A 14,883-nucleotide genomic window follows, 5' to 3' on the forward strand; every position below is an offset into this window, starting at 1 on the left:
CCACACACACACACACACACACACACACACACACACTCTCTCTCTCTCTCTCTCTCTCTCTCTCTGGATAAAATTCCATCTAAATTAGCTTCATGGAAGAAAAGCGTACAGCAGGCCCCTCTCATCTGCAGTTTCAGTTACCCTCAGTCAATCGTGGTCCAAAAATATTATATGGAAAATTCCAGAAACAAACAATTCATAAGTTTTAAATCACGTGCCATTCTGAGTAGTATGATAAAATCTCACACCATTCTGCTCTGTCCTGCCCAGGATGCGAATCATTCCTTTTTCCAGCATCTCCACAGTGTATATGCTCTCCACCCGTTAGTCATTTAGTAGCCATCTCGGTTATCACATCCGTTATCGGCGGTTGGTGGGGAGAGACTGCATTCCAATAATTCTTATTACAGTATATTGTTATAATTATTCTATGTTACTATGAGTTGTTGTTGTTAATCTCTTACTGTGCCTAATTTATAAATTAAACTTTATCATGGGTATGTATGTATAGGAAAAAAAACGTAGTATATATAAGGTTTTGCAAAAAAGTAAACCTTACCCCCAAACGGTTCATTATGTTTGCAAAGAATAGATACCTAGCTAGAGTCAAAAATCACAAACTTGACTCAGTTTCTATTTGTTCCTTAGATTTTAATTTATTTTCTATAGATTCTGGATTGAACAAGCAGTGCTTATATCTAGTCATGCATTGCTTAACGATGGGGATACGTTCTGAGAAATGCGTCATTAGGTGATTTTGTCCTTGTGTGAACATCACTTACATAAACCTAGCTGGTGTAGCCTACTACACGCCTACATAGCCCATTGCTACATAGCCCATTGCTCCAAGGTTACAAACCTGTACAGCATATTATTGTACTGAATACTGTAGGCAACCATAACGCAATGGCATTTGTGTTTCTAAACATATCTAAACATAGAAAAGGTACAGTAAAAATCAGTATAAAAGAAAAAAATAGTACCCCTGCATAGGGTATTTACCAAGCATGGAGCCTGCAGAACTGGAAGTTGCTCTGGGTGAGTCAGTGACTGAGTGGTGAGTGATGTGAAGGCCTGAGCCATTACTGTGCACCACTGCAGGCTTTATAAACACTGTCCCACAAGCCCTCCCCCGGCTTCCACTGGACACGGTCAGAGGTGGAACATCGAAGCTGTCAGTGCTGCTCCACGAACAGGGAGCAGGTGTGCTGGACTGATTGGAAACACGAGGAGAAACTGTCTGGGCCAGGAGTAGGTTCTGTAACAGTGAGTGTCGGCAGGGAGTGGGAGGAGACCGGAGGAGAAGTGGGAATAAGAAATCAGGATGGAGAGAGAAAGGGACATAGGGCGTTGTCACTGCGATCGCGTTTGCAGCAGTAGTCAGATTAGAGAACTTTGTGGCCTTCATAAAAAAAGAGGGTGTTTAACATGGAGAGTGCATAGAACTGAGGACCCAATATTTAGACTTTGGGAATTTGGTTTTGGTTCCATTGTCCTGATCTGGTACAAAAGGCTATCTCTGACATTGAATTGATAGAAGGAATAAAAGTTTTATATGCTTTTCATCATTACGACCTGAAAATATTTCCAAAGTTCAGGGACAGGCTGAATCAACACTACCACAGAAAGCTTTTACTGAGGTGACAATGACACTTAATATTTGTTAAGGTAGCTCCTGTGGACCTGTGTCCTTGTATAAGATCTCGGGTCCTCAGCAAAGAATTGACAGCAATGCACTCTGAAGACCATTGTGCTACCTCTGGGAGGGCTGTAGCGCCCTCTGAATACGTAGCACTAGGGAACAGGCTCCTCTGTGCTGAAACAGGTCAGTGGCTGGCTGACTGGGATGTCCGCCTGGGCACTCAGAGTAGAGGTGCTGTGAGCGAGAGGGAACCTAATGCCAAGCCCCACAGATACTGCTCCCATCAGAGAAAAACAATTCCTCCTGGACAACTCATCCTTCCATTTCTTACAGGAAATTTGGCTCCATTATAATCTTACAAGACCACTGCTGTATACGCAGTCCTTCATCGACAGGAACATCGTCATGTGGAACATGACGGCATTTTATTTTTTGTGTTTCTTACAGACCTGATTCAAAAGTCAATTCTCAGATCGTATATGGACAATTTTAGAACTGATTTTTTTCAGCTGAGAATATACTTCGAGAGCTTGTTTTTCATACAGCCAAATGAAACCGTGTATTATCTGAGTATGTCCTTATTTTCATTTTATAGCTATTTCTAAGCTTAGACATTTTTATCTCTAGGAAAGGATAAAAGAAAATGCACAATATCAAGTCAGGAATAACAACACATTTGTGTTCTTAAAAGTTCTTAACTGACCTATTTTTAGAGGAAATTAAATGCCTTTCTATGGAAAAGTTATAGCATGAAAATTAAAATAAAGATGTAACTTTAAATTATGGAATATTAATGAATCTTATTTATTTGGTCTGATTAGAAATAGGAACACTCAAAATTACTTAAAGACTAAATTAGATAATATTATTATAAGATATACTATTTCATTTGTTTCATTTTTATATCACAGCTAACCTAATAAAGCATCCTATAGGAAGTTTCAGGAAACTGGTTGAAACAGAGGAACAATTCTTTGAATTGCTGCTATCTTTATAATGAATACAATTTACAGTAATGAAAACAATTTATTACCTTTAGTAGCTTAAATATTCTCGCACACATAATAGTACTGATTTTATCTAGTTAGTAAACCTTATTTTACAGATTGACACTAGGTAAAGAATAAAGAATATTTTATTGGAAGAAGAAATTGCCGCTAATTCAAAACAATTATAAAGAAAGCAAAGGCCGTTATTTCTATGATCAAATAATGTTATGATATCTCAGCTCTTTGCAGACTGTAAGAAGCACACGGGAGACTCTGGGCTGCCTCCGAGAAAGGAGGGGCCAGGAAGAGGCAGAGCAGAACCCAGCAGGCAGCCACCAGCAGGAAGCTGCAGGTTTTTGAAGAGAGGATTCCTTGTCTATGAGATGGTTTAAAAATCCTTAAACTGCCCCACTAGCAGACCTAAAAGCAATCACTTATGTGTGAATGCTAATCAAGAAAGTAAGATGCCCTTTTATCATCTCAACAAAAACAATCATAATGTATTAGTCTAAGGAACTAATTAATAATTGCTACTAATAAAAGTAATTAATAATTAACATATTTTAATTAAATTCAATTTAGGGTACCAGAGAGTCAGAATGATTCCTTCAGGAATATCAACTTTAATATTTCCAGAATTAAAAAAGATTGGAATGGATAACGGGATCTAAATAGTCATTTATGTGGAAGAGGAAGATGTACTGAGTATTTAATTAGAAACATAAAGTAAAAAGAGCCAGTTGGGAAATTTGACATAATAGAATGTTAAGATTATGAGTAATTTTTAAGATATTTGTATTATTAATAGATTATCCTTTTAAAAATAAGAGTTAAAGATACAAAAGGAGTGGCTTCCTGGGACTGGGGAGATAGGACACTTGAAGGATGACAGGGGCTCAGGAGTGTGGAGTTCTTTTTGGGGTAATAAAAATGTTCTAAAATTGATTCTCTTAATGGTTGGACAATGCCATGAATATACTAAAAGCCACTGAACAGTTCACTTTACATGGTTGAATTGTATGGTACGTAAATTATGCCTCAATAAAGCTGTTTGAGAAGAAAATAGTATTTGAAAAATGTATATTGCTAAGACTATTACTTTTAAGATCAAAATGCACATGATGTGTTAATCATTCTACCTTTCTTTTTTTAAAGCACTTTATTGAAGTATGATTGACATGTGGAAATATGTACATATGTAATGTAAACACTCAAGTTTGGTAACACTACCTTTCTTAAAAGTGAATAAAATGAAATATAGAAATGCCAGATGGCTGCCTTCTCACTGTGTCCCCACATGGCCTTTCCTCTGTGTACAATGGAGAAACAGCTCTCTGGTATCTGTTCCTTTTATTATAAGGACACGAATCTAATCAGATTAGGGCCCCACCTCTATGACCTCATTTAACTTAAATTACCTCCTTAAAGACCCTACAGCCTAATACAATCACACTGGGGAGTAGGGCTGTAACAATTAAATTTTGGAGAGGGGGGGAACAATTCAATCCATAACATCTGTATTTTAATTGGATTAATCTTTTCTTCACTGTTGACTCTTGAGAGTTCTTTATGTATTCTAGATATCAGTCTTCTGTGAATTCTCAACCTTCAACTTATTTAACCTATCAATATCAGTTAACATAGCTGATTGTTCTCTCCTCCTGGAAATATTTTCTTCATTTAGATTCTCAAAAACCAGCACTTTTGCCTTTCTCATTAGTGGTATAATCACTAGTGGTTTTCTTTTGTTCTTCCTCCTCACCTCCTCAACCTATCCACGTTTGAGTGCTCTAAGGTCTTGTCATTTCATTGTACTTCTCCATCCACAACCCCCACTGGTCCATCTTGTGGCTTTAAATATGTTGATAACTTATAAATATATATATTATGAATCCTGAAACTATCAAACTAATAACTCTATATCTGTATCTGAAAGTCTAACGGTAACTCAACTTTAATATGTTCAAAAATTAGACCTTTATATTTCTCTGCAACTCAATGGCCCCAGGAGCAATCTTCTCCACCTCAGTTAATGCCAATTCTATGCCTCTAATGGATTGTTAGACCAAATACCTGTGTCGTTCTGATTCTACCTTTTGCAGTCTACATCCACCCATCAGCAAATTTTATTGCTTCTTCTGAACTGTGCCCATACTGCAACTATCATCATCGTGCCCGTGGCCCAAGCCACCACCATATCTACCATCTGAGTTGGTAATATGGTTTCCGTACGTCAGCCTTACCCTGCTCAATCTCATTAAAGCATAAGTTCGATCACGCCCCTTTTCTTCTCAAAATTCTATAATGTTTTCCAATCTTATTTAGGTGGAAAAATAATTTTCAGGAAAATCTTCCATAATCTGACCTCCAGTTCCCTCTCTTACTTCATCTACCATTCTCCGCTTTGTTCACCCTGCTCAAAACACAGTGGCTGTTTTGCTGTTCCGTGAGCATACCAGCTACAGTCCCATCTCTGTGTGGTTACTCTGGTTTTCCCCTCTGTCTAGGGCACTCCTTCATAGATATAAACATGCCTTGCTCCCTTACTTCCTTCGGATTTTTATTCAAATGCCACCATTTTAGTGAACATTTAATGAACATCCTATTTAAAATTTCTAATCTCATCCCATCCTGCCTCACTTACATTGTCTTTACAACACTAGCATCTATCATATCATATATTTTACTTGTTTATTGTTTAATCAACCAAGAGAACTCAAGCTCCAAGAATGCAGAAATGCAGATATTTTTTCCTATTATGTGTGCCTCTCTCCCTCCCCCACCCCTCCTTTCTCTGGATGTGGAGAAGGCACAGTACAATGTATAGGCTTAATAAATGTTTGTTAAATGAAATTATAAGATGTCCTTTTTCAAAGTAGCAATCACAAAGCTTAAAGTCATTGATCTCAGTTTGGTTGTATCATATATATCTCAATAAATAAACTCAAATTCTTTAGTAAATAAGTAGAAAGAGGGAGACGGAAAAGACAGAGAAGGCAGAAAGAATAGAAAAAGAAGATGACGAGGAGAGAGTAAAAGGTGGAGAAACCTTAGGAAAAAAATAAAGAAAACTCAAGGAAAGAAAATAAAATACAAAAATTAAAATAAAAAGAAATTTCTAATTGTTGATTATCAGACACAGTAGAGCTTGCAAAATTAAATTATATGTTATTTGTTAAAATGGAATTGATCTTCACTCTTTTTAATGGTTTATACGTAGTCTGCCAAATGGAACAGAACTCTGTGAAACGGAAGAGAAATTAAACAAATCACTAGTCAATATCTTTCTCCAGTCTAAGAATATAACTTTTGCAAAGTTATTTATTGCCTACATGCACCTTTGATTATTTAATGCATTCTGGGCAGCTGTGATTTCTCAGACAGCTGAACAAGTCAATGCAGACAAAATGAAAATAATTGCAACGACAAAAATTCCTTAGAACAAGAAACTTAGAAAAATCTTTCTAATTATGTAAATTTGGGGAATGCCTTGATTAGACATAAAATTTCAACACAACGAATTAACTGAGAAGAAATACATTTAATAAAATTGTTTGAAAACTTCAAATGCCAAAGAAATAAAAATACTACCTTGTGCAGATGAACGAGCTGAGAGCAGAAATTTAGATTGTGCTTGCAACAACTCTTTTAACAGCTTATAAAATGTATGTGTATAGCACATCATGTTCTATTTCAGGAAAAAATAATACCAATACACAACACTGATATGTTAAGTTACTTGTTAAGTTACTGACCTTTAAGGATAATTATTGCTTAAATTTCTCATTTAGAAAAAGCAAGTCACTTACAAGGTGGAAAAGTAGGTTTGACCCAGAACTTTCCACAGCAACATTCAAAACCAGAAGATAAAGAACCACTGGGTACAGAAAGAAAATGTATCCAGCCTAAGTTTTTTTTTTTTTTTAAGTGTTAAGGCAAAAGGCAGGCATGCCCAGGTTTGAAATAACTCTGAGAATAAAGCAAATAAAAGCCCTCTACGGGAAAAATAAATATAAAACCCTACTTCATAATAAAATATAGTCAATCAGAAGATATCTAGAAAAGAAGTGAAAAAAAAAAGATGCCTGCACCTCTCAGTGAAGAGTGGGATAATATGTACGAACTGCTGAAAGTCACAGAGCATGACCCAAAACTGTTACGCCAGTTTCTAAAAAGGTTAAGTGTAGTGTTACCTTACAAAACAGAAATTCTACTCCTGGATGTATATACAAAAGAAATGAAAACGTAGGTCCACAAAAAATCTTCTACATAGATGTTCATATCAGCATTATTCATACAAGCCAAAAAGTGGAACAAATCCAAATGTCTATCAATTGATTAACGGATAAACAAAATGTGGCATATCCATACAATGGAATATTATTTGGTCATAAAAATAATGAAGTATTGATACATGCCACGACATGGATAAACCTGGGTAATGCTATGCTAAGTGAAAGAAGCCAGTAACAAAGATCACATATTCTGTTTTCATCTCTAGAAAATGTCCAGAACAAGCAAATCTGTAGAGATAAAAAGTAGATCTGTGGTTGACTAAGGCTGACGTGTGGATGAGAGGGAAACAGGAAGTGTCTGCTAAATAGGTACAAATTTCTTTTGGAAATAATGAAAATATTCTAAAATTGATTACAGTGATACTAAAATTGATTTAGTATATTGTACAACACTACGTAATATACTAAAATAATTAAATATACTAAAATATGATCGGATTGTACACTTGAAACTGGTGAATTGTAGGGCATGTGAATTATATGGCAATAAAGCTGTTACCAAAAAACAATATAAAGTTAAACCAGCCAAGTTTGATGTAGAGTTCTGAGGCAACAAGTATTCTCAAGCATGTGCCAACCCAGGAAATGCAACGCTTAAGGGTCTTCCTGGGGGGAAAAATGAAAATATCCACTACTTACCAAGGCGATCCAAGAAGAAATAAATCAAAATAAAAATCATTGAAGAATAGAGAAGGTCTGATGATAGGACTAGTGGTTAGCATTGAAAAATAAATAACTATACAAATAATAGCAAAACTAGCAAAAGTTAGGTGGCAGGGGAAAAAAAGATGATTGGACAAATGAGTGATAATATTCCCAGTTTTCGGAATAGCTCAATATTGTCTAAAATTTAAAAAGTAGTTTAATGTAAAATCTAGTGACTCTGTAACATTTGAAAATTTTCGTAGCTTTTAAAAAGTTCAGCAGGATCATTCAAGTTGAATATCTATCGGATATATAAATGATATAAAGCAATTCCTTTGGCTTCATTTTAGTTTCTTCTTCCTCAATGTCAATTAATAAAATTTTGTAAATTTATTTCTAAATCTCTATTCTCCTTTATAGGGCTGGGGTTCTCACCCTGGAGCAATTTTGCACCCCAGGAGATATTTGGCAACTTCGGGGAACATATTTGGTTGTCAGGACGGGGAGAGTGATGCCACTGGAATAATGCTAAGTGTCCAACAATGCACAAGACGGCCCCGACCACACAAGAAATCATCCAGCCAAATGTCAGAGTGCCGAGGTTGGAAAACCCTGCCCTAGAAATATCTAGCGATGCCTGGAATAACACTCACTGGTATTACTCAGTATTTCTGAGTTGTGTGACTCTTGGTGATTATTATGCTCTTTGACATCTTGGAATACCTTAAAATTTTATAACAACTCTGTATCAATTACATTAATGTTTAATATTTAAAACAATGAATAAAGATATATACATGTATAAAATTGTCAAGAAAGGGTATTATTGTAGTCCTGAGAATTATCAGGATTCCTAGTCTCAAAAAATGGGAGTATTTTGAAAGTGTTAGAAAGAATTTTTGTTCCCTCCCATTTGTAAAATTTCCTAAATATCAATTATTAGTGACACAAATATTTTCTAAAGAACAGAAATCAAAACAAAGCAAAATAGGCCACAAAATATTTTCTTCCAAGAAGTAGAAAGTGTTTCAATTTTATGAAGGCACCATATCATTTAAAAAGTGAAAAGCAAAGAGTAGTAATATCAAGTAAAATGTGTGCTTATTTGAAAGCACTTCCACTGTCACAAGTCCAGGTGTACTGAGGAGGAATGGCTCATGGTTCAATTAGACCTAGGTGCTCCTTGTACTATGTGATTTTTCAAATCAGAATAAGTCTTTCAATATAATCTAAACTTTCATTAAAAGTATATATTTGCATATCATTTAATTGCTTATCAAAAACTTATTCCTGTCTCTCATGAATAATTCACGAGCTATAGTTTTCTTGAGCTGCACATGAAAGATCATTCTCTTTCTTTCACGAACTGCTATTTATTGATTTTCTTTCATGTAACAGGTAATGTACTAGGTACTAGGAACCAATAATAAATGAACAATAGACCTGCTCTTGATAGGCTCAAAAATAATGAAAAGTCTGTATGAGAAATATATCTTTGTAATATGGTCAACATTCTTTGAAAGTGCAGGACTAAGTGTTCTAGAGACCAGTGGAATGCTTCATGGAGGAAGGGTTTGAGTCTGAGTGTGAACGTTTTCGGTAAAAAGGATTGGGGAGATTCTGCAGATGAAGGAAACCAAGTGAAAAGGAAACGAAGCCAGAAGCCATCAGCGATCCACAAGTTTTTTGTGCTGTGGGATCTGCGAAAACAGGAAAAGCTCCCTGTAGATATCTTCCTGAAGGAAGTTCAAAAACATTTAACCCTGTGTGTCAATACTGGACTTCTGCTCTTTCTCCTTAGCATTTGGGAAGAGTTCTGAAGATACTCCAGCTCCAGCTGGCATGCTCTCCAGGTCATCTGCATGCATGGTGAAGCTGAAAAATTGCTAGGTACCTCGAAAATGAAGATATTCCCACCGCTCCTGGGAGAGGGAGCAAAGAGGAAAGTACAGGAGAGAGCCCTCTTACTTTTAACCTACATATTTATAGATTATAATTTATCCCCATATCCACAAATAAATAAATTCATCAAGGACAACAGTATTTACTAAGTTTTATGCCTGCAGCACAACTTTAAAGACAGCTTTATCATTCATCTACATTGTACTTTAGGTAAAACACCTAATGATGTGAACTATGATTTTCGACATCAAACGACAACAGTAGCAGTGACATGGATTTCAGAAATACCGACATATTTTTAAAAATGAAAAGAAGGACTGGGAAAAAGACAATATCAATTAACTAGGTGTAAGCTCATGTCTGGTACCAGTAAGTCTCATACTCATTTTTGTTCATCTGTCCTGCTTTCTCAAGCCTTCTGTCTTCTTTCCTAGAAAAACATGGCTTAATATAAAATTTCCAACATCTCTAGTTTGTGTGATAAAGCCAAATTTTTTTTATTCTCATCTTTCCAGTTTTCTATTCAAATCTAAAAATTCCTGGTCTCAACGAAGGGTACTACCAGCTTTACTGAAATCAGATAGCTGGAGGTCATCCTCACACCCCTTCAGCCTCCACTCCCCTGTAAACCATGCTGAATGTACCTCTCCAGCTAAGCCCCTTCTTCAGCCCCATGCCAGCCATTGCCCAGTTCAAGCCCTCATCACTTTTCCTCATCTTTGCTGATCTTTAGGTTTACAACTGTTCTTCACGCTTTCATTTGGATCATGAAGATTAAGCCTTAATTTTTCAATGTTCCAGTCTTAATGCCTTCTGGATAAGGTCCACATACCTTTCTTCTGCTTATAAGGCCCAATGTGCATGATTCCATATCTAGAAGCCTCATATCTATACAGTGTATCTCACTTCGAAAGAAAAAAATATGTTCCCAGGGCATTTAACCTTCAGGGTACAGATTTTCCATAGAGAGAAAACGGGGTGTTTGTTTATCTGCGGCCACTGCTCTTCTTACTGAGAAAATAAAAATGAGCCCTTCATGCGGAAATGGGCCTATGACCTCACGTGAGGATGAGCCTCGACCCTAAAATAGATATAGGAGACAAGAAGGCCAAGCAAGGAAAGCTCTCGGTTACTGTTTTTTAATAAGCCAGAGATTAATTAGCAGATCTCTAAACACAAACTATTTGTAAATTCTCATTCCTAATGTTGTTATCCTCCCAGCCCCGTATCCTTATGATCACAAACATTTAATGCTCTAGTTTCTCAGCCTCAGCACTATTGACATCTTGGACTGGATAATTCTTAGTTGTAGAGTGCTACCCTGCGCACTGTGAAATATTTAGCAGCATCCCTGGCCTCTCCCTCTAGATGCCAGTAGCATTCAAACCGCTCCCCCTCCCCAACTGCGGTAGCCAAAAATGTCCCCAGATATTACCGAATGTCCACTGAAAGGGCAAAATCACCTTGGACAGAGAATCACTGCTCTAAGTGAAAAGGTGCTGTGTGCCTGAGTTCCTGGTAGGAAGTTTCTGAGAAAGAAACCTAAGGGACAGAGTCGGTAGTGACCTCAGACAAAGCAGGCCATTACCCCAGGTATTGTGACAAATGAAATGAAGGGGCTGGCGAAAGCCAGCCTGGGTCCCCGAAGAGTTAAGAGCAGAGCCAGCAGTGAAAAGTGCATGTGATGTATAGAACAATTTCCTATAGTCACACAAAGCTGTGGCACTCTCCCGGATGCACCCTGAGTTTACAACCTCATCTCTTTGCACATAATTTTTCTCTCCATGAAATATCCTATGTCATCTTCACATGATTGTGTAAGGCCTACTGGCAGAACAGGAAGTAGAGATGATAAAGATTAGGGATGATAGGTATAATGGCAGACAGTTTTTTACAATGTATATGTAAATTTTTATAGCCCAGTATCATCTTTGCTTTTTAACTAAGCAACATTTGCTATGTATCTCCATAAATCCACTGAATTGTCAGAGCATCTCTTCCTCTGTCGAGCCGCTAGAATAAAATTTTATTTTAATGTATACTTTTAAAGTTAATAAATATTTCTTCAATTTCCATTTTAAATTCTAGAAATAACTAAAAGCTTAGAGAATTAATGCATCAGTCTCTAACCTAACTGATTTCAGAGAGTTTATGAATGGACACACATGCTCATTTTATTCCCTGCTAAAAACATGTATTTCCTGTGAAACTATATTTGAATTTTAAAATTCTGGTTTAGAGTGTTAATACATTGAATAGGCACAACAGCATGTCCCATGGAGTTAGAGTAAACACATATACAAACTGAAAAAAAAAAATAAGATTAAAAGTTGAACTATGTTTGATTACACTGGTATTTGATTCTATTGACATTCTAATCTCACCCCAGGCACAACAACAGGAAATTAACATACATTGTTAACAATTTTGCACAGCTCTAAGGCTTTCTCGTATGGATAATGGCATGCAGAAATTTAGGAAATGCTGGAATGCGTTTATGAACCAATCACCCAGATGCTTAGTGGTTTCCTTCTCTAGGATCTCAGGAAGGTTTGCCTTCACAGCATTCATTACAAGGCTTGGCACTTCGTATTTTATTTGTTGACTAAAAGAATATTTCAGACATTGCTTATGACTTTTCACAATATAGGTCTGATCGATTATTATATGATAGAAACACGATTCTTAAGTAACATCACTTTTCTCAGATGCATTTACAACACATTGCCACCACTTACTGTCTCCCAGGCAGAGCAGAGGCCCCAGTTTATAAGCTGCTTCTGAATGTGGCCGGCCTGTGTCTGTAATCACTATCTTAGTTACCGGCAGATGTTCTTTATAAGAAAGGAATCCAGTGTCATTCATCCTAAAAAAATAATAACAGCAACAAAATTCTTAAAATTACTCTGATTAATATAATTATCAAATAAACAATAGACCTTATTGCATTTCAAAGCCAAGATGTTCAGAGCTAAATTTGCATACATACAAGAGTAAGGATCAAATTGCTCATCTGAGCATATAAAAACATGGCAACATTATAATACCTCTTGCACATGGAATATAGTTGTTGATTTTTAAATTCAGTTGGCTATTTTCTACCTTAACATTTACTATAATGATTGATAACTGTGTTTTTAGATCTACCATTTTGACATTTGTTTCTTTTTTTTTTCCCCATATGATATTCTGTATTTCTGTCCCCTCTTTCCTGTCGTCTCTTGGTGTATACCATATTTTAGTATTTAATTTTATTTTATTTATTAACTTTTTAGCTATATGCCTGGTTATTATATTTTAATATTTGCTTCATTGATTACAAAATGCATCCTTGATTTATTATAGGCTACTTAGATTTTATTTAATATATTATTTAATATAAAATGTCAAAAACTTACTACAGGATAATTTCCTTAACATACCTCCCCCCAACACACACACTTATATGACCTGTTCTTTGTGCTACTGTTGTAATATATTTAAATCCAGATGTTATAAACTTTATAATTCAACAGCAAATTTTAATTAATTTTTTAATGAAGAGAAGGATTTATATTTACTGACATATCCACAATTTCCAGTTCCTTTATTTCTTCCTAAAGATCTGAGTTTTCATCTGGTGATATTTCTCTCAGCCTGAAGAATATGTTAGTATTTCTATGGTGCAGTTCTGTTGGCGACAGATTCTCTCAGCATGTGTTTAATTTGATAAGAACTTCATTTCACCTTCATTTTGAAATATATTTTGTTTCATGTAGAATCCTAGGTTGACATTGCTTTTTCTTTCAACACATTAAAAATATCATTCCATGGACATCTGACCTGTGCTAATGATGAGTAGTCAGCCCTCATTTGTATCCTTGTTCCCTGCATAGAATATGTTCTACTAGATCCACCCAATCTGGCTACTTTCAAAACATTTGTCATTAGCTTTTAGCAATTTGAACACAAGCCAAGGTGTACTTTTCTCTGTTTTATTCTGCATCAGATCCTCTGAGTTTCTGGAACCTGTGCACTGAAGTTGTATTAGTTATCTGTTATGACATAACAAATCACCCCCAAAACTTAGTGACTTAAAACAGCAACATTTATGAACTAGATCCTAGTCGGGACTCTGGCACAGCTTAAGGAGATCCTCTGGCTCAGGCTCTCTCCCAAGGCCATAGTCAAAGTTTTGGTGAGGACTGCAGTCACCTCAGCACTTGGCTAAGGAGAGATCTGCTTCCCAGCTCACTCATGTGGTTGTTGGCACTATTCTATTCTTTGCCAGTTACTGGACTGAGGGCCTCAGTTATTCAACAGCTGTTGGCTAAAGGCCACTCTCGATTCCTTGCCACATGGGCCTCTCCCCAGGACAGTTCATAACATGACAGTTTGCTTTATCAGAACAAGAAAGCTGGGAGAGTCAAAGAGAGAGGTGCAAGCAAGTCAGAATTCACCGTGTTTTACAACCTCATCTCAGAAGTGATGTCTCATCACCTTTACCATATTCTATTCATCAGAAGCAAGTCACGAGGTCCAGACTACCTTCGAAGGGAGGGAACTACACAATGACGTGAATAATAGGCTGGATGGATGATCAATCATAGGGCTTGCTACCACAGATGTTTATTAAACAAAATTAAAATTTTTTCATTCAGTTTCATCAAATATATTTTTGTCTCATTTTATTTCCTATTCTCTGGGACTCCAATTTCTTGCCTGTTAAATTGTTGATATTTTTCCAAAAGTCGCAAAGGTTTTGTTAATTTTTTTCTCAATCTTTTTGTTGTTATTATTGTTGTTCCTGTGTTCTTCAGACTGAATAATTTCTTTTGATCTGTTTTCAGATTTACTGATGATTTCTTCTGCTATGTCCTATATAAGTTTAGTAAATTCAGTGAATTTTTCACTTCAGATGTACTTCCATGTTCTAAAATCTACATTAGCTTCTTTAATATAGTTCTCGTTTATCTGCTTAGTTAACTTTGTTCACTTGTTATTATTTTTATATAAGTCTTTGGGGATATTTATAATAGATGCTTTAAAGTTTCTGCCTGCTAATCAAACATCAGTGTCCCCGGGGTGGTTTCTAATAACTGCTTTTCTTTTTTCCCCTCCCTCTGTTTTTATCTTTTATTTATAACCATATATCATAGAAACTTTCAAACGTATACATAAATACACAAACAGTACAATAAACCCTAAAGTATCCACTATATACCTTCAACAATTATCAACATGTTTTACTCATAATAAATTCTTGCTTTTATTAGTTTGTTTATATTATCATTTTCTCCTCTAAATACTGTTGTGCTCTTGATTTCTTCTTTGATCCCAAAACTGGTTAGAGGAGGCAAAATAGGAAAATAGTTACATACACCATAATTAGACTGCTGCTTGGTTTAAATCCCATGTATATAAGTTACTA

At 36.0% G+C, this 14,883-nt stretch overlaps 1 protein-coding gene across 6 annotated transcripts in view; it reads right to left on the reverse strand.

The window, feature by feature from the left end:
- CNTNAP4 (contactin associated protein like 4) overlaps positions 1 to 14,883 on the reverse strand; it is a 227,469-nt gene that overhangs the window by 32,947 nt on the left and 179,639 nt on the right. For all 6 annotated transcript variants that reach the window (XM_023528552.1, XM_023528553.1, XM_023528550.1 and 3 more), the window contains one exon: positions 12,212 to 12,339. In XM_023528552.1, coding sequence (XP_023384320.1) covers positions 12,212 to 12,339 — 128 coding nt within the window. The remainder of the gene's footprint in view (positions 1 to 12,211; positions 12,340 to 14,883) is intronic.

This window comes from Pteropus vampyrus, unplaced genomic scaffold (genome assembly GCF_000151845.1).
Source record: "Pteropus vampyrus isolate Shadow unplaced genomic scaffold, Pvam_2.0 Scaffold29, whole genome shotgun sequence".
Taxonomy (NCBI): Eukaryota; Metazoa; Chordata; class Mammalia; order Chiroptera; family Pteropodidae; genus Pteropus; species Pteropus vampyrus.